This window comes from Vanacampus margaritifer, chromosome 2, assembly GCF_051991255.1.
Source record: "Vanacampus margaritifer isolate UIUO_Vmar chromosome 2, RoL_Vmar_1.0, whole genome shotgun sequence".
NCBI lineage: Eukaryota > Metazoa > Chordata > Actinopteri > Syngnathiformes > Syngnathidae > Vanacampus > Vanacampus margaritifer.
The window spans coordinates 50,845,684-50,866,211 of record NC_135433.1 but is presented as its reverse complement, the minus strand read 5'-3'; the positions used below and the strand labels follow the sequence as shown (position 1 = coordinate 50,866,211).

The following is a 20,528-nucleotide window of genomic DNA, read 5'->3' as shown; positions in this document are numbered from 1 at the left end:
ATGCAGGGATTTCTAAAATTTATTCACAGCCCTTTCATTTAAAAAAAATGTTCACCTTATCACACAAAATAAACCCTAATAACTGCAAATTATGTTTTTTTGCTTCTTTATGCTTGTTGCACTAAAGCCATTGGAACATATCAACAGGCTTCAAGGCACTAAAAAGAAAAAAAAGAAAAAGAAAAATGTCTGAATAATGAAACCCACAGTGAAAAGATTTTATCACAAGTTACATTCGTTCACTTTATTTCACTCTCAGGCAGTCAAACGCAACTTTAATAGTACACAAAATTGCCAAATATAAATCATCACCATCATTCATATAAGGCCATACGTAACAGGCAACACTGTCTGAAGGAGCACCCGTCTGTTTGGTTCTCATTTCGTAGAAGACTTTTCAGGAAATAACTCCATGCTTTCTGCCCGTCTGAATAAAAGCGTCGACACAGTGGTCAATGTCTTCGTCAGTGTGCGCAGCGGAAATCTGAACACGGATTCTGGCTTTGCCTTTTGGCACGACGGGGAAGGAAAATCCAATCACATACACTCCTGTGGAGGAGAGAGTCGAGTTGACTGATTTCTGAAGTTCATCGCTACATAACAGACAGTATTTACTTTTGTTTTGATGCAGAACTAATATCTCACCTAGCTTCAACATGTCATCTGCCATTAGAGAGGCAAGCCGTGCATCACCCAGCATCACTGGACAGATCGGGTGAGCGGAGCCCGAGATGGTGAAGCCGGCCTGCGTCATCTTGTTTCGGAATCTGTAGAACAGAAAACATGAATAAAATGACACACCCTTGCTGCAATTAATAATCATCATCATCATCAAGTACCATAATGCTGTATCTAGGAACAAGTGTAAAGGATAAACTTTCTCTCCAGTGACAGCAAGATGTGTACTGATTCTTATAGCATCTGTTTTAAGAGATCCATTTTGGAAAATGGATTTCTAATGTTAAGACACTTAATTTGTATTAGCATAACGAAAATCTAATATACTGTTCTGTATTGTTTCCTCAAATTAAGTGCTTTACTTTTAACCATTTAGTATTTTAGATCACATGACATGCACACAATCACATTTGTGATCTGAGGGCTGCATCTGGGTATCTAACAAATTATCTGCTGATAATATCAATGTTTGCTCATCTGTGCGCTGTTTAAGAGCAGCACATACACACGTAATGAATAGTAGCAAATAAAGTATCTACCTCATGGTTTTGGCAGACATGCTCTGCGCAATCTCATTGGAGGCGAGCAGCAGCTCGACAGCCCGCGTGGCGCAGCCCACCACAGGTGGGGGGAGGGAGTTGGAGAAGAGGTAAGGCCGAGACCGCTGCCTCAGCAGGTCAATGAGGGGCTTCGGACCAACTGTGTAGCCCCCTGGCATGAGAGGAAATATGAGATTGTGTGTCACCTTTTCTGCATTTCTACATTTGACCTCTCTTCCTTTTTTGAACCATTTCAGTTGAGTTAATGCAAAGGTTAATGCATTTTTGGCCACAAACGCAAAAGGGGAGTTGTTACGTCACTGAACGAATAAAATAGCAACACGCAAAATGATCGATACTGCTAATTTATGGACATAAAATTAGCTGGTTACAAATTAACCAGGTAGCATGTTTTTAGTAACAAATAATGATTTAATTAGCCTTATGCGATCTAACAAGCTTTGAAATTCAGAATTTTAATGACATTTTGCTTGCATAACCAGGACCGATGCGATTCAAATGGGGAAAGATGGAAAAAAACATGTTGATATGCACACAATATTTAATATATAGTCTTGTTTGTATGTAAACAATAGGTGTGGTTTTTTTTGCCACAGACAAGCCAAAGAAGGTGTTTTTCTGTTTTTCTAATACATAATGAGTCTTACTCAGTTACATATCTCTGACATTACTATTAGTAATATGAGAAAAAGGGTGTTACTGGGAATATTTAAAAAAAAAAGAAGAAGCTTTTTTTAGGTTGTTTTCCAACCTGCACATTGTGCAAACAAACGAGAATCTAAAGAGTTAAAAATAAAAATTACTGATGTATATTTTATACTAATAATGAGAAGCGCTGATATTACTTAAACATGTAGCAAGAAAACTTAAAGGGGAAGTCAACCTTAAACATTTCTCGACAATAATATGTTATATGTGACCTCACTAGTCTAAACATGACTTTCTGATAAATATTATATTTGTGGAATATGAGTTATGCTGCCGGCGGCACGGTGGAAGACTGGTTAGCACGTCCGCCTCCCAGCCCACAGGACGTGAGATCGAGTCCGGGCTTCGGCCTTCCTGGGTGGAGTTTGCATGTTCTCCCCGTACTTGCGTGGGTTTTCTCTGGGTGCTCCGGTTTCCTCCCACATTTCAAAGACATGCATGGCAGGTTAATTGAACACTCTAAATTGTCCTTAGGTGTGATTGTGAGTGTGGATGGTTGTTTGTCTCTGTGTGCCCTGCGATTGGCTGGCAACCAGTTCAGGGTGTACCCCGCCTAGCAGTTAAAGCGATTAAAAAAATGGATGGATGGAGTTATGCAGCAAAATCCAGCCGTTTTTATCCATCTAAGGAGGTGGCCATTTTGCCACTTGCTGTAGACTGAAACTGACATCACAGTTGCTCAGGACTCAGGCAACGAGCAATCAAAGCTCACCTGTTTTCTGAAACTGAGCTGTGATTGGTTGTTACCTGACACCTGAGCAACTGTGATGTCATTTTTACGCGACAGCAAGTGGCAAAATGGGGGCCTTCTGATATTGATAAAACTGTTGAATTTTGCTGCTTAACTCATATTCCACTGACACAATATTAATCAGAATACTGTATTTAGACTAATGGGGTTGTATAGATCATAATATTGTCAATAATTTTTTTTGAGGGGGGGGTTGACTTCTAACCTTGCTCTCACAAGATGTATTCTCGCGGTATTTGTGAGTTCTCAAACTCCCGAGAATCCATCTTGTACCGCTCCCATTGATTTCCACCGATACGAAGCACTGGTGGTTCGGACCAATCATAGAGCCACATTGTATTTGGGGGCGGGATATGCAGCTGTGACGAAAACAAGAAGCGCCGAAGCCGTGGGAAGAAACAAAACCAACATGGCGACACCGGTGGACAAATGTGTGGATGCTGCAATGAATTCTGTTCTCTTGTATCCGCATATCATCATTGCAAAACCGACAACATAAACTCAACGCCATGATATCAGCTAGTCTCATGTTGGTGACGACATTTTCATCCTTTGCTGTGGTTGGTCGAAAAAAAAGTTAGGTAGACGTGCACACGATTCTGCTTCGTCCAATCAGCTCGTAGTGTTGTACAGCATGCCCCGCCCTTTCCCGAACAAATAAATGCAAAACAGGCCCAGACTGACATTGTGCAGAACTCCTTCGAGTGAAGCACAAATCAATCTGGCTATCGCCAGGCTAGTTCACTTCCCTTTTAAGCCTAAACTTAAGTCTTATATATAATGGACTGTGGTCACGACAGGTGCAAAAGGTAATAAAATTAAAGAAAGGCCAAGATTTAAAAAGCGTAATACGCACCAGCTGCACCTCCCAGTGCTTTTCCCAGAGTGGAGTTTACAATATGGACTCCGTCCATCACACCCAGGAGCTCATCGGTTCCTCTGCAAATGAACATGAACTTCAACTATAAAACATTTGCAAGCTCAATTGTGGATGGTACAAAATAAAACAACTTTTCTTTGTGTAAAAAAAAAAAAGGTCAAATGTTTTACTCACCTGCCACGGGGCCCAAGGAAACCAGTGGCATGGCATTCATCGATGAACACCATGGCTCCGTACTGCTCGGCCAGGTCACAGATTCCTGTTAATGGAGCCACATCTCCATCCATTGAGAAGACGCCATCTGTCACCACCAGCCGCATACGACATGACTAAGAAATACAAATGCTTGTAAGCCTTTGGAACAAAGATCCTAATGCTCAATTTTCATTAACACCGTCAGTGGGGATTCAATGACATGCGTTTATTATTGTGCTTGTCGTTTGCATTGGGTTGCAGTAGACATCGAACGAAACGAGTCTTTTAAAAGACAAAATGCCAAAATAATTGATAAATTGCACAAGGATATGAAGATACACTTTTTGGCCCATTTTTACATTTCAAGGATACTGTCCCTTGGTTAATGGGAGACTTGACAATTCACCTCTAACAGTTTTACTCTTCTGGCTAGAGTCTTTCAACAAGATGCTGAAGTATATGATGGAATTTTTGTCAATTCCCTTTTCCTGATGCCCCACACACCTGCGACTCCTTCAGCTTGCTCTCCAAATCACTGAGGTCCATGTGTTTGTAGCGCAGTCTTTTGGCCCGACACAGGCGGATACCATCAATAATGGAGGCGTGGTTGAGTTCATCCGACAACACAGCATCATCTGGGCCCAGCAGAACCTAAAGCGGGAGTGATTCGATTTTTTTAGTTTACTTCACCTAACGGGGACTTTATGTACCCAGATATTCCTTGCTGTAGATGATACAGCATGACTCACCTCAAAGAGTCCAGCATTGGCATCAAAACAACTGGCATAGAGGATGCAGTCCTCCCTCTCGTGAAACTCTGCCAACTTCTGCTCCAAGTTTTTGTGCAAATCCTGCAAATGACATTACTTATGAATCTAAAGGGGACAAAATACAGCTAATTGCATTTTTGTTTACAAATGGTTACGTTCCTGGTGCTCACTTAGCAAGCATGAAATTAACACAAATTTAGCCATATGGAATCTAAAAGTTAAGGAGAGCCCAGACATTAGCACAGAATAGCGCTAGCAAACAACGTTAGCTTCTGATAAGTGGCACATGATCAAATGTTTGGCAAAGTTACCAACAAGCAGGCTGACCGTATTTGTTGTTGTCCCCATAGAAGAGGTTGAGGATGAACAGTAACTCATTTGCCTGAGACAGAACCGCCTCCACCTAAACTGAGTAATTTGTTATGTACGTTGTAACTCTTTCCATTGTTTGAATTAAAAATGTTATTTAAACATACTGAGATATGTTGGCATGTATGAAAAACTACACGTGATCTTCAAATTATAAACAACTAGTGATGGCAAAATCGCGTTTTGGTGCGTACCGGAACCCAGGCGGAACTTGTGATTCGAATCGCGATCCTAAATCTCTCAGAATCAGGATGTCACATGTCAGTTGCCTTTCGCCAAACGTCACATTGTTTCAGCAAGTGCCTTTTCTAAAATTAGATAAAATCCGACCATTGCACTATATTAAAATGTCTTGAATCTGAAATAAATCCAACCTATAGTATAGTTCGTATGTAAAATTGCCCTGCTGATTCATCGCCCTAAATGATAAAATGTCAACATCCTCTTCAACGCGGCGGTTGGTTTAGTGGTAACGCATCCGCACAATGGGCTGAGAAAAAGGTTTATAACCCAGGTTCAATCCTCGCAACGGGTGTCATGTTTTTGCAGGTCATTCTTTTTCCTCTCTAATACTTTCTGTCAAAACTTGATGCCCTGTCGCAAAAAAAAGCCTTTGAAATGTAGCCTGTTAAAATGCAGTTGTTGATTAAATGTGATAGCGCTTTGGGTTTCATCAAAGCATTTAAGTCATGTTGAAAGGCAAAATTAAAAACAAACCAAGTATTAGCAACAAAAAGCTCATTTGTACTTTTATACTGATTTTGACGGGGTGGGGGTTATTCAGTCTTTGTTTCCCATGATATTATTTCTCTCTCTTATGGCGTCCATTACAATTATAGCTCGATTGCCAGTTGTGTAAATTAGGTGATGACAGCCAGCCAGTAGTTAGTTTCCTTACTGGGGAGCTGGCAACACTGAACTACTGTTTGATTGTAATATTTTACACTTGGCCACCAGATGTCGCTGTGGGGAGATGTTACGAATGTTCCAAAAGATTGATTATTTTTGTCAATCAATCGTTTTAAATGATGTGATCGTTTCAATGTTCCATTTTTGCCATCCCTATAAACAACATGCACAGTCTAATGAAATGCAACACAAACGACAGCCACAATCGTAAATACTTTGTTAAATGAATATATTTTGGCTCGGTTAATATTGAGCTCTTGAGGCAGTGACACAATTTTGGATGAAGCTGGTTTTGGATTTCATGTTGGTTTGACAAGTTTTCTCTGAGTTTATGTTTGTGTATTATCAGATTATTGGATACTATACCTGAGTACCACAGATAAATCTGACCGAGCTTAATCCAGCGCCGTACATTTTCAGAGCATTAATCCCTGCTTGCACCACCTCCGGATGACTGGAAAGTCCAAGGTAGTTGTTGGCACAAAAATTTAAAATGCCTGAAAGAGTTAATTGAAAAAAATATAATATGATAAGATGGCATTGTGGTTCAGAATCTTCTGAGATGACACAAGAACTGGTTTTATCTCATTCATTTTTATTATACTCATGATAATCTCTTAAAGGGAATACACAACGCACATTTTACTGTACGAATATTTGTTGTTGCACACCGACTACACATAGAATCAGATCACATTTATGCAAGTTTGCAACGAGGGATGTCAGAGAGAAAGGACCACCCAGGGGTTTGCTCAAGGGCACAGCAGTCCGTAAACAGAGCATTACTATTACCATCTTCCACTTTTAAAGCCCAAGTCCTTACAGTTGGACTACTAGCAGCCCTGAAACACACTAATATTAGCGGAATATTTACAATTTTAAAAGTTTTTACATCGTACAATTACAGAAAAGATAACTTGTGGTGCTGCAGTAGGCTATATACAGTTCAATTTATTTTCAAATGGTTTTCTTATTTTCACAGAAATCTTTACAGAAATTGCATCTTGTTCTACTTTAACCTGTTTGTCAAGCACTTACATTAACCAAATCCATCCGCATAAATTATTACAACAGTTGTAAAGGATAGCCTACTATTGCTTGCCACTGCCAGTATATCCACCCCTGAAAATCTTGTGCGTCTAATTTTGTTTTCACTCACTGCCATTGCTTCCGTCCACGTTGATGTGCGGTCCCTGCTTGGACGTGATGATCCTCTCCGCTTTCCAAGTCCCCGCCACGCGAATAGATTCGAGCTCGCCGTTTAACACCGCTCTGGCTTCAGCAACAGCCGCGTAGCTCCGATTTAAAACCGCGACCGAAGACCGCAGAACCCGCCGGAGAGGGTTCAACAAAGTCCAGCCAGCTTTACAGAGAGACATGACCGTGATCGTGTTTTCTGTTGTCAAAGGTAACCGGAAGTTGGCTGCAGCCTGCAGCGACTTCAACAGAGGGCGTGACATCGAGGACCAATCAGATGAGAGCAAACTTGGTCGGTGATTTCTTTGTCCAATCGGGTTGCATGTTTGTACCTTTCGATTCAGACAAACAAGAGCCACCTGTTTTTGTTTGTTTTTTAATAAAATACTGACCAAGTTAAGTTGTTGTAGCAGTAGTGGAGTAGCGCGTACATTTAAAAATAAATAAATAAATGCGCACACACGGCAAACAGTACTCTTTGGTGTAGTATTCTACAAATGGACCAATAATCTGCTCAAAATTGACCAATCACATTCAAGCTTGTGTTGAAACGACGTCATTCACCACGTGCTGCACGAAGGCAAGTTCAGCTACTGCCGCCCTGAATCACAAACAATTTTACATTTATTCTGTCATCGGCTCTGTCAAGTAACGTGATGTTTACCCCGTCGTGGTGCATTGTGGGTAAATCGCCATATTAGGTGGAAAGCCACGATTTTCAGTTCTTGCTCACAATTGTTTACAAAAATGGTTCGATCATGTTGCGTAGTTTTTTTTCCATTTTCCAACTTGGAAAATATCACATGGACCTCAGGCTGAGGAAATAACGTCGGATGGCCTGGGTTTCAGCAGTGAGAAGAAAGGCTCTCGCTTTCACCAAAGCGTTTTCCCTACATGCAGGGCTGGATTGGCCATCTAGCATACATGGCAGATGCCCGGTAGGCCGGTGTCTTTTGGGGCCGACGTGGTGCTATTCAATTGTTTCCCTCCATTTTACCCCAAGAGACCAGCCCACAATTTAGAGGGGGCAGCCCATGATCCATTTAAATATAGAGAGCAAACTGAACCAATAAACATCAGCAGTAGTAAAGCTACGTGGTAACTAAGGGTGGTCAGGAATTGGGCTGGCGGTGGGCCTAAGTTAAAGTGCCAGGGCCGATTATTTATGCCAGTCCAGTCCTGCCCACATGTGTGTTTGTTTTCGGCATTTTCATAAAGGTAAGGGAAACTTTTAATGGCATTTTGAATAATATTACAAAATGTATTACTTGTATTATATAATTATTTATTTATTGTTTGTACTTGACACACCAAAGTTCCACATTCCTCAACATTAAAATCCTGTCACTGAACACACTTCTTACTGACATCTAGGGGTATATGGATAAAATTTACATTATCTTTATTATTTGAAAGACACATGTAAACAGCCATATTCAGGTATCAATCAGCTATGTGGAAGCACTGGTATGACTGCCTCTTTTAAATTCATGTGTGTTTTGCTTCTTTTTTTTTGTTTTAAATGGACCCCGAGTCTAAATAAAGACTCAATTTATTTTTTATTTTTTTAAAGGATCATTGTAGTTGAAGCATAGTGTGGTCCAGCGTGAACTTTCTCTCTAAATCAAACCTAATGTGTGTTTCCGGTGAGTCAGCATATGAAATGATGGAGAGTGACCCAGACTGGCCCCCATCCCTACATCTTGGACACACATCTATCAAACCAACAGACCCTGGACGCTGGAGCAGACATGGAAACAGAGACAGAGATACACCATGATGCAGACACTGATGAGCTGCAGACTGAGGAGACGTGATGCCGAAGAAGCAAATGGTCTGCTGGAGATTGGAAATAGTTCAAATGAATTTTTGACGTCTATAGCCGTCAATGGCAGTGAATGAGTTAAAAATGAGGCACATTTACAGATTTTTTTTCTTCTAAACTTGCCCAAGTCTGCCTCACGGTAGAGGTTCTAGTTTTGAACCTCAGCTCTCTGGGTACTCCAGCAGCTTCCTCCCACTCCAAACACAAGCATCAAGTTAGCTTCACTGAAGACACTAAATAGAATGAGAGTGAATCATGGTGTGTACCCCCCATCAGTTGGGCACAAGGACAATTGTTGAGAAAAAAAAGAGAAGATTTTCCACGGATTTTCAGATCACTTTATCCATAATTTTTTTTAAACTCAAATATATTTTTAATGTATAAAACCATCAAAAATAGACAGCTGACTTTTTAACGTCAAACATACTAAGATTTTTAGGGGTAAGTGATAACAGGAAAACATTACGCTTGGTAGTTTGGTTGTTTTTTTAATTGCACTCTGCATTTAAACTTAAAACATCTTGACAAAGAAATATTATGGAAGTAAAAAAAGAAAAACTAAATTACTTTGCCTTTACATCCAATATCAATATTAACACAAAAAGCCTCAAACTCCTCATATGAGAAATTATCAGAACTTTACTTACATATAAATTAACAGTGTTTGCTACTTTGACAGAGGCATTATCTGTAACTCATAATGTGATTCCACAAATAAGAGTTCATAGCAATATAGTTATCTAAGTTGCAAAAGTTGTTTTAGTAACAATATTCCAAGTTTTCTTCAATAGCAGGAATGTTACTATAGAAAGTGTGCAAATGTTTGCATTACCACCACTTAATTACATCAAGTAAAATCCTCTGGCCTTCATTTCACATGACCAGTTTAAAACCCCAGTAAAGCAATAGCAGGATACACAAAAAGTAAATATGGGCTGCAATCCCCCATGCCAAATGTGCCTTTGATACATGAAACCAAAAAACGTCTCCATCTGTCCCTTATGGCAGAAGGACTTTATGAGAGTTGCGCGTGAAGCAGGCTGAATTGCAGCTCAGGATTCGGAGTGGTTGGCGTCCTGGGAAGACTGTCGTACTGATGGTAACCGCTCAGCCGCTTTCGCTCTTTGTGCCAAGAACCTGTCAAATTCTTCACAAAAGGACAAAACGCTGTTAGAGAAAAAAAACACACACACACAACCTGCTACAAGAAAAAAACTGAATGACAAAAAGGAAGAAATAAATAGGCAACTGAATACATGCCAATCTAAAATGGGTGGCATGAATCCAAATTTAATTTGCATCAGTTGCAATGACAGTGGTGCCTTGACTTGAATTTGTTCTCTGACCTAATTCACACACACCCACTCACACAATCAAATTAACCAAGTCACAGTTTATACTGGAAAAAAAGCTCACAAGTTGTGCACAAAACATCACAATGTCTGACACAAAGTCAAATCCATGTCCAAGCTTAAAAAAAAAAATCATAGCATACTTGGTCTGACTGTACAAGTCAAACCCTGGCGGGAAAAATTGGGTTGTTATGGAAAAGGAAGTCAGCTTCGAGGTTGCTCACCTTCACTTGTCACACCATCAGACTCCCCAAAGTCATCGTACTGTACCACACAGAAAATACATAATTTTACTACTTTGCTATTATTCTGCTCGGGATGAGAAAAGAAAGGGAAGTTCAGATGTTAGAGGCAAAATAAGTGTGCTATTGATATAAGGTGTGAGCATAATCATCAATGGTTGATTCTGTGAAATTGATTGCTTAGGCTGGCCGCCCCTGTGACCCGGCACCAGATAAGTGGAAAAGAATGGATCGACGGATGGAATCCCATTTTGGAGTATGTGTAGGGTACATGCAACCGTTAACACCTATTCATGTAGAATTTAGTGTCTTCATTGAGCCTAACATGTTTTGGGAATGTGGGAGGAGGAAGCCTACAATAGCACGGTAGAAAGAACCGGAGCCTGGATTTGAACCCCCAACCTAAGAGCTGTGAGGCAGATGTGCTGACCACTAGTACCTGATAGCAATCCTCCTTCTCACCTCATCATCCAGCTCAAGCCATTTCTCAATATCCTCCATTACATTGGACTGCTTGACGGGAATCTAAGAGATTAGAGAAATATATCAACACAACAAGAACAGTGACTCACCCCCTTATAAATAAATGAATAAATACCACAAAATTACCATCCCAACATGACACAAAAAAGTAGAAAAATAATAAGAAAATGGAACATCAAGACAGAGCAAAGCAAACCTTTCCATGCTCCTTATGCACCCATGTCAATTCAAATAATTGAAGTCGTTGCCACTTTGACTAGCATGCAAACCAAACATTTATGGGGCTGAAAAAGTAGAGCACTGGCCAAAGCAAAAGTGAACTGCAACCTCATGACGACACAATAACTACGACTACTACTACTACAAAACCCATAATAAAAAATAAAAAAAGACACTGTGGAGGGGGGGAAATCAGGCACACTTTGGACATGGACCCACCATTCCCCTTTTAATCATCCAGTCTAACTTTGGTGAGGAGCTGTGGGAGGAGGCTGGGCTGTAATCCTTCGTTGCACAGATATAGAGAATTATTTCAGAATAGCATCAAGTGATTTCTAGCTATTTCTTGACACTAATGATTACATTAATAGAGGCAAAACAACACAGCAAGACACATTCACCCCACATGGACAACAAAGAGGCACTGGCTGTTCCAAAATTATTTCATAGTCCGACAGCCAACTGAACAATTCAATTTGAGGTGTAAACAAACTGTGTTTAATGTTAAACCAATGTTTGTCTTATGGTTTACTTTTTCTTTTTCTCAGGGTCAAGAATGACATTCGCTAGCAAGGAAAATGCATTTTGTGTGTTACAATTTGCTCAAACATGAGAGTACAAAATGTATTTTTAAGGAAATTGAAAGAGGAATGCAAAATAGACAGTTAGACATATCTGATTATTTTGTTGGGATTTTTTTATGTGAAGGCAAACATGAAAAAAAGAAGAAAAAATCAATATTTCAACTGATGTCATATTTCTTGGGAACAACCATGTACTTCTTCTTTGAAGTCTCATTTCCTGTATCCATGTAACAGTATTACCATAACATTTATTAACATAAAGTAATACCACACCAATGATTTACTGAGATTGCTTTTCAAGTCAGAAAATTAGCTACTTTCTAGAGCTACATTAGCACATAACCTTAAGTGAAAACTTTGCTTACCTCTTTAGAGTTTTGCATGGTGGAGTCCTGAGCTGCAAGGCCATCTAGTCCAATGTCTGGATGCTCACTGAAATCAAATTCACTTTGGTGAACTACAAATTAGGCTAATTGCATATTCCAACAACCAGGAAAAATAGAACAAAAACAAAACTTAAGCATATTTCTGTTTGTGTGTTATTTTATGTACCTTCCTCTCTGAGTTGAGCTATTTTTGTGTAAAAATGCATCCACGTCATCTCCTTCCCTTGTGTCTGTTAAAAGGACAGCAAAAAGTAGATCGTAGTCTTGATAAATTTGTAGAATGCAAAATTAACCCAGAAATATCCCTAAAAAAAGCCCAATCCAAAAATTGTAACAAGTACTGTAATTGCATAAAATGCAATGAAATGCAAATAAATCATCTTATCCTGATTACAGTCGGTACATAGAAAAGCTAAGCTACCCACAATGAATTTAGTCAATGTCAATTACATCATAAATAAATGAAATAAATATATATATATATATATATATATATATATATATATATAAAGATCATCTATAAGAACTTACTGAGTCCTGCCATCCGGCTGGACAAACTGTCTTCTTTTGAGTGGTTGAGCGAGCCTCCATTGGTGACTGATGCAGCCGCTGATGGGCTCACATTGAGGTCTGTTAGGTTTACATATGTATGGCTCTGAAAACGTAAAAAGGATGTTATGTGAACTGTCAACATTAAAAAATAATATACGTGTCTACAGACATGGTTACCTACCTGTTGCGTTGTGTTTGGACCGTTTGTTAATTGTCTTTCAAATCTAAAAACATTGAGAAAAATAAAGGATGGAAGCAACAAAGAGCAGCAAGTAATTACATACATGAGTATGTAGTATGTAATGTAAGTATCCCAATGGACATCCTCCACTTGTAAATAAATAGACAATTATTCTGATTGATATTGTAATAATATATTTTTTTTACCGATAACGTAATACCTTATTTCATTATTGGGGATTTATTACATTTTCAGGTGGATCTTTTTTTTTTAGTTATGTTAATTTTTAGCCCAACGTTTTACATTTTATGTTTTGAGAATCTTAGACAGTCACATTCACAGCAAAGATTGCAGTGTTAAAATTTTGATGGCAAATGTTTCAGAGTTGATTGAGACCGCAAAGTTTATTTTTTACACTGTCGGAATTAAATGGACGATAGAGTTGATGTGTTGATTAGTGTTAAACAAACTCTTCTGAGAGTTAAATGTGTAGTCTGAAGGATTTGTTTTGGTCTGTCCGGGACGTTTCTGGGCGGAGATTCAACGTTTTCCTTTTAGCCAAGCCATGGAGGCAAGCTACTATTAGTGGCCTATGCAAATTTGCCGTGTGCGAACCCTGCTCCTGATTGGACAGCTGGTTTCATGCTCGTTCCTGATTGGCTGCTGTCCTTGGCTTTCTCGATAGTCAGTTTTGAATGTTGTGTTTAAAAACAGCTACGGAAAGACGTCGGACAGCGCCTTTAATCAAAGTAAGCTCCGCCCACTTAATTAGAACTGCTTTGATGCAAAGACTAATGGATATTATTTATTTACATACATATATATCAGTAAAAATGTGATTGCAATATCCGTATGGATTTTGTTTTAAATTACATTATTGGATCGGGTTAAATGTAAATGTTATTACATTTTCAGCTAATTATTATGTGTTCACTTGCATATTACCCATTGGTCCACCTTGAGATCTTAAGTACTGTTACACAATAAATGCACATTTAACATTTTCCTTACACAATTTACTAATCCAAAAGATTTTGAAGCTGTTAATTCAAGCCAAAAGGAGTATTATTGCCTCACGTTTGTATAGTGACAAAACAAAAAAGTGGTTTACCTGTGATAGCGCGAGAAGGCGGTGTTCATCTCGTCATTGGTTGCGAGTAACTCTTCAATCAGCTTCTCTTCACTAAGCCTGGGGACAATCTTCACTATCCTGTCCTGCATTTCCTTACATACTGTGTATAACTGCTAATGACACAACCAAAATAGAATGTGTGGGAAGGGGTATTGTGGCGGTCCAGATGTAGCACATGCATAAAGTGCGAGATCAGTTAAGGGCAACGTGAAAGGGCGGGAAACATTTTCTTGCACAATAAAGCAATAGTATCATTAGGTTGATAATAACAGCGGAATATTTGTAATTTTGGTACCTCCAGCAACTCCATGTCAGCTTGTTTTACCGTCGCGGGATCCAGCTGACTCATCATGTCGGACATCATTGTGAGGTTGCTCCGCACCACACCCAGCTCTGCCTTTAGTGCTCCCACCTGGAGTGTTAATAGTTAACTCATTAACTGCCATTGACGGCTATAAAAATCAAAAATTCATTTTAACTATTTCCATTAGTTTAACATTTTTTTCCACTTTTGTTGAAAATCTTAGATTTTTTTTATTGTACATTTAGTTTTGTACATGAAATTTGTGATTAATCGCGAGTTAACCAGTGAAGTAATGTGATTAATTACGATTAAAAACTTTAATCGCCTGACGCACCAAATTTTTATTATTATTTCCTTATTTATTTATTTTTTAATTCATTTATTGCCGTTGACGGCTATAAACGTCAATAATTCATTTAAACTACTTCTATTAGTTAAACATTTGTTTCCACTTTTGTTAACAAGAGTATGAAAACCTAGAATTTTTTATTGTACATTTAGAACATATAGAATTTGTGATTAATCGTGAGTTAACTAGTGAAGTCATGTGATCAATTACAATTAAAAACATTTAATCGCCTCTTGCCCCTAATTTTTAATAATCTTTTTTTTATTATATGAATTTATGGCAGTGAATGAGTTAATAGTTTACTTAACAACAATAAAAATAATTCCACATTGTTACATTCAACCGCTTTTAGTACTGTATTGAGATCCAATTCTAAAACTATATCTTAAATCAGCCTTCATGGAAATAACACTGTTTTGTTTACAATGGATTGATTTAGCATTATGATTTGATTAAGGGAACATTATACATAATATGCAAAACTACAGCAAGTCACGATTCTTAACACCTTGTGCTCTACTGAGTGCTATTCTATGTAGTCATAAGTGAAGAGGTATAATATTTATGGGTTAGTGAGTTAGCACGATTACACAACAATTACTCAACTGTGACTTCAAGTTGGCATACAGCGATCCTATCGAGTTAACTCTGCCACAAAGTGTGTGTGTGAGAGTTGATAAAAGGTTATTCCCGTTGGACTTGGGGCTTCATATCATTCCCTAGGACTTTGCTGCCATCTTGTGAACATACTGTATACCAGGGGTGGGCACACAGGTTTGGGACGTTTCCCTTCTCCAACACAGCTGATATACGATCAGTTTATCAGCAAGCTTTACATAAGCCTGATAACGATCCTATTTATTGGAATTAGCTGCGTTGGAGCAGGGAAACATCCAAAAACCTGCAGGACTCTGGCCCTTGAGGACCTGGTTTGCCCACCACTGCTGTATACAGTATGTGATACTATGGTGACAGCTGAATTGTAAGGTCTCCTAAATACAGTAGCAATTAATTACAATTGGAAAGTACTTGTATACTACTGCAAGGAATTATAGGAGGGGGGATATGTAGACCACAGATTTTTCCATCTTGGAGGAAGACAGGGTTGGGGAATCCAGATCCAGTCAGTAGAAACCCTGCCACAGACTGGCTTTAGCCACAGGTGCTTCTAATTAACTGGCAGGTAAACAAGCTCATAGAAGCACCTGATGAGTAGAAGCACCTATGGCTTAAGTCAAACTGTTTCAGGGTTTGTTCTCACTTGACCTGGATTCCCCAATTTAGGAGGAAGATTGTATTCTGCTACTACTACTATTACTACTAATAATAATCCATAGTGCTTTTCTGGACACTCAAAGTCGCTTCACAATTGATACAGTATCCATTTGCACATTCACGCTCTACTGAGTGCCTTTCTAGTTACTATTAATTTGTAGGTAGAATTTTCTATCCAAATTAATTACTGGATCTTTATTTATCTAATGTTGTGGTCAGACAGTCTCTATTTGTATTTTAAAACTGTTGCTAAATATTAGATTGGTATGGACAGGTGTGTGAAAATGCCCGCATGTAATGTGATGAATGGAAAACGCAGAGTGATACCTTAGCTTGTAACTCAATTATTTTTTGCATCAAATCAATTTCCTCAATGTGGGGAGGATGGATATGAATTGAAATGCCTTGAATCTGTTTGAGGCCCCCAAAAGGCACACGTTTTATTATGCGATAATATAGTGCTGTGCAATTAATCGAAATTTAATTACAATTTCAATTATTACACATTTGGAAAATTGGCATAATCATGAACAAACATAAAAGCTTATTAATACTAATTTTGAGTCGTTTAAATGTATATATTTGTAAATGTTTTACTTTAAAATAACTAATTTAATAAACCTTGCATAATTAGTGTTTCAAAGAAATGTATTTTTTTCTTGTTATTTTTTTTTATGTTTAGACATTTTCTTGTTTGTACCCAAAAAAAAACAAATGAGCGTCCTAATTGTGATTTCAATTATTACCAAATCAATCGTAATGAATATTTTCTTCATTATCGAGCAGCTCTACAATAATACTCACATGCATATACAGTTGTGCTTGAAAGTTTACATAACCCAGGGGGTATGTAAACTTATGCGCGCACTGTATGGTGAGAAAACGGCTTAATGTCCTTAAAATCCAAAATACTTTTTTTTTTATTGACATTTTCAGAGGTTTGAGTTGACATGAGTAGAGATATGCATTTGTATTTTGGTGACAATTCATAGCATTTTTGTGTCATTAAGTGGCGTTTAGCTTTTGTACATTTACAGTTGTGCTCATAAGTTTACATAAGAGTATGTAAACTTTTAAGCACAACTGTACATAATTAATAAGAATGTAAAGAAATAAGAATTTCTTTCTTTCTTTTTAGAAGTGCAATTACTGAATGCTTGGACAAGCACAAGTCACAACAACCGCAGTGTTGTATATGCGCCTATGGTGCTTGGGCTAGTGAGTGACGTCAGAAAAATGGCCTGTTACCATGCTTGCGAGTGTCTGAATGTTGAGTCTGAAGCCAAACAAAGCAAGGAAAAAAGAAATTCCTAAATTGGGGATACTTGTGAGTCAAGGTAACATGTAAAGAGTAGTAAAATATCCCTCAAAGTGCAGCAAAGTCCATCACCTGATTGGGAGTGAAGGCATCACTTCCATCTAGCGTCTGTTTTAGCTCAAGGGTCTGGGGTGGGATTAGGGGAGGTTTGGAGGAGAGCAGTGCAGCGGGGACAGTAACAACTGCAGGCCCGTTCCGAGACGAGGCCTGGCAAGCGAGGCACACAAAGAACCCCAGAAGAAAGGTTGACCAAAGATGAAAGGTAGCATTAAGCGTTCAAAAGTCAGTAGTGAAAAGGTGTTTGTACCACTTTGGGGGCTTGGACTGGTGGGTAGCCATCCAATTCCGTCATAGGGAACTCAAGCCCTTTCCTGCGCAGGTCTTCATACACTGACACCACACCCGTCAGGTCGGGCGAGCTACGGAATGCGTCTGCCCACGCCTTGAAAAGATGACAAGTGACAACCACAAACTAACACAAGATTTCCATGGAATGTGACCACAGAAATGTCAATACGAATTAAAAATAGCTTTTTTTCCACCCCATGTAGCCCTGGCGGACCTGAATGATGCCAAGCACTCTGTCGTGTACGATCAGAGGAGGGTTGTTCCTCGGGATGATAGAACGGACTAGAACCCCCTCGATAAAATCCCTTGTGGTCACTAGGATGTGAAACCTGAAGCCGCAGTTCTTCACACATGTTTCAAGCACCTGGAAACAGAAAAATGTGTCTCATATCTGATTACACAATAACAGGGTGGAGCCAGGTGTGTAGATACACTCACTGTGAGTGCCAGCATGACCTCCTTAAAGTTCTTGTTCCCCACAATCCTTTTTCTAATGGCTCGAACTGCGTCTTTGGGTCTGGATTTAGAGAATATTAACCTTTCAGATACATGCAACCCTAAGCTCGTTGCTTACACTTGCACACACAAACACACCCTTCCTCGGAGCTGTTCACCATGTCGCAGATCTCCATGTTGAGAGACCAGTCTTCTGATGGCAGGCTAGAGCTGGTTGCAATCTCTGTGATAGACAGATAAAGTATGCATTGTAAATGTGTTTTTGTTCTATTTAATTTAAATCTTATTTTTGAGAGATTTTCAAAAAAAATAATAAATACAATTTTAAAAGAATAGAAATCTTAATATTATCAGCAATAGTTAACAGATGTGCTTATGATTGTTTATTCGATACACAGAAGATTTAAATTCATAGTCCTTTAATTCAAATACATTTTCAAATACTTGAACCAGCTACCTCCATGGGCCGCATTAGAAATTTAGTTTAGACCATCTACAAGACTCACAGAGAAGTTAAAACATGCCAGAGACCAGTGGTAATGCAGTGCAAACAAAATAGGTAATGGCAATAGCACTTTAATTAAAAATAAATAAATAATAAGAGACCATTATTTATTACATTTGAGGCTTTTCAACACTAGAAAAGGTGGAATAATAATACTTTCTTATTCAGTAAGAATAATATTAGTTTTTAATTCCGTGAGCAATGTGTAGTGACAGAAAAATATATACATTTTCGCTCATCTTCATGTTACTGAAAGAAATAAGATGCCAGACCAATATTTCCCACCACATAATGTAAATATAGTAAGACTGCAGTTCATTCTTTGCATGAGTCAGTGCATAAACATGACAACTTGTATCTGATTTAGGTCAGCAGGAAGTCGACCACGCTTCAACCAATCGATTTGCAACTTGGCGACGGTTTGGCCCCGCCTCTTCCTAACCATTGGCTAGCAAGCACGTCAATCAAGTATTAGCTTATGCTCCTCTGTCAGTCTCAATAAAGGCTTAATTATTATTGAAGTAATGACATGGAGTACACCATAGCTGTATGTTATGTAGTATTTGCATTTGAAACTAAATTATAAGCAATAAGCTTGTGAATGTGCGCGAAGAATGACTAAAGAAGACGCCGGGCTTGCTCGGCATTTGGTTGGTACATTGAAAACATGCATGACTGGCTGGAAAACAAGCTCACCGATCCGCTGGCCGACAACCGTGCTGAACGGATTCCCTAGAAAAAACTCCATTGTGGAATCAGTGAAGACCTAGCAGAGCACCGACGAATTAGGTCGAGGCGCGCGCACCAGGCGGCCGAGCTCGCTGATGCTGCTGTTGCTGCACCCCGCCTGCTAGCTTCACAGTGCACAAAGTGGGCCACTAGTTGAGCTGCGTCATAAATTAAAGGGATAGCGTCATGAAGGTCATCACACTGACGTCTTGGCAAAAGTGCGCCACACTCGGGCTGTTTTTAGTGCTACAACTTCAAGCATATGCCGATTTATGGGTAAGGAGGAAAAAATACTGTATCATCTGTAGACCATGGAGACTGTAGACCATGGAGACTGAAGATATAACCTATGCAGTACACATTTGGTATAGCCTTCCGCGAAAAGTCCATTCTCTTCTTCTTGCACAACGTGTATGTGGATTTTATTAATTAATTAATGTATTTATTTATTAACTCATTCACTGCCATTGACAGCTATAGGCGTCAAAATTTCATTTAAACTATTTCTATTAGTTTAACATTTTTTTCCCCATTTTTGTTAACGAGTATGAAAACCTAGATTTTTTTTGTACATTTAGAACACATAAAATTTGTGATTAATCGTGAGTTAGTGAACTAGTGAAGTCATGCGACTAATTACAATTACAAATTTTAATCGCCTGATGCCCCTAATTTTTAATAATCTTTTTTTCTTTTTTTAAAGAAAAGATTAATACAAATTAAGGGCGTCAGGTGATTACAATTTTTAATCATAATTATCGCATGACTTCACTAGTTAACTCACGATTAATCCCAAATTTTATATCTGTTCTAATACAATAAAAAAAATCTAGGTTTTCATACTCTTGTTAACAAAAGTGGGAAAAAATGTTAAACTAATAGAAATTGTTAAAACGTCTACAGCCGTCAATGGCAGTCAATGAGTTAATATTTGATCACTAGTTAACTCACGATTAATCCCAAATTTTATATCTGTTCTAATACAATAAAAAAAATCTAGGTTTTCATACTCTTGTTAACAAAAGTGGGAAAAAATGTTAAACTAATAGAAATTGTTAAAACGTCTACAGCCGTCAATGGCAGTCAATGAGTTAATATTTGATCAGATTTCAGCCACTACGTGCTGCCATGATGTCACTCTAATCTTCTAAGGGCCTTCGGAATCAGTAGTTGTATGGAACTTTAAATTTGATAACCAATGGAACTGTTTCTTTACCATTCAGATTTAGGTATGTAGAAAATGCAATACAAACAACTGTATAAAAATAAAT

The 20,528-nt window shown here is 38.6% G+C and overlaps 2 protein-coding genes and 1 long non-coding RNA gene across 7 annotated transcripts; 1 reads left to right on the top strand and 2 right to left on the bottom strand.

Moving 5' to 3' along the window:
* Positions 1-229: 229 nt before the first annotated feature.
* On the bottom strand, positions 230-7,271 carry gcat (glycine C-acetyltransferase). Its single transcript, XM_077556795.1, has 9 exons — positions 6,980-7,271; positions 6,187-6,317; positions 4,522-4,623; positions 4,277-4,423; positions 3,752-3,906; positions 3,554-3,636; positions 1,218-1,389; positions 646-767; positions 230-549 (listed from the first exon to the last, which is right to left on the bottom strand). Exons 1-9 carry the CDS (start codon positions 7,197-7,199, stop codon positions 398-400), a joined length of 1,284 nt encoding a protein of 427 aa, XP_077412921.1. The 5' UTR covers positions 7,200-7,271; the 3' UTR covers positions 230-397.
* A 361-nt stretch (positions 7,272-7,632) lies between these two features.
* Positions 7,633-12,001, top strand: LOC144043315 (uncharacterized). The gene is made up of 2 exons (XR_013291083.1): positions 7,633-8,235; positions 8,673-12,001. It is a non-coding gene; the product is annotated as an uncharacterized LOC144043315 (long non-coding RNA).
* On the bottom strand, positions 9,315-19,425 carry tom1 (target of myb1 membrane trafficking protein). Of its 5 annotated transcripts, none has more exons than XM_077556790.1 (16): positions 19,225-19,423; positions 18,162-18,246; positions 18,006-18,084; positions 17,782-17,931; positions 17,527-17,661; positions 17,292-17,426; positions 14,269-14,385; positions 13,953-14,083; positions 12,842-12,884; positions 12,640-12,763; positions 12,275-12,338; positions 12,088-12,154; positions 11,358-11,423; positions 10,899-10,961; positions 10,419-10,458; positions 9,315-9,989 (listed from the first exon to the last, which is right to left on the bottom strand). In XM_077556790.1, the coding sequence occupies exons 1-16, from the start codon at positions 19,274-19,276 to the stop codon at positions 9,895-9,897; spliced, it is 1,446 nt and encodes a 481-aa protein (XP_077412916.1). In that variant the 5' UTR covers positions 19,277-19,423; the 3' UTR covers positions 9,315-9,894. The 5 variants fall into 5 exon arrangements, with proteins under 5 accessions (XP_077412916.1, XP_077412915.1, XP_077412920.1 ...); XM_077556789.1 differs by having other exon boundaries at positions 13,953-14,086; positions 19,225-19,421; XM_077556794.1 differs by lacking the exon at positions 17,292-17,426 and having other exon boundaries at positions 19,225-19,425.
* Between the last annotated feature and the right edge of the window lie 1,103 nt (positions 19,426-20,528).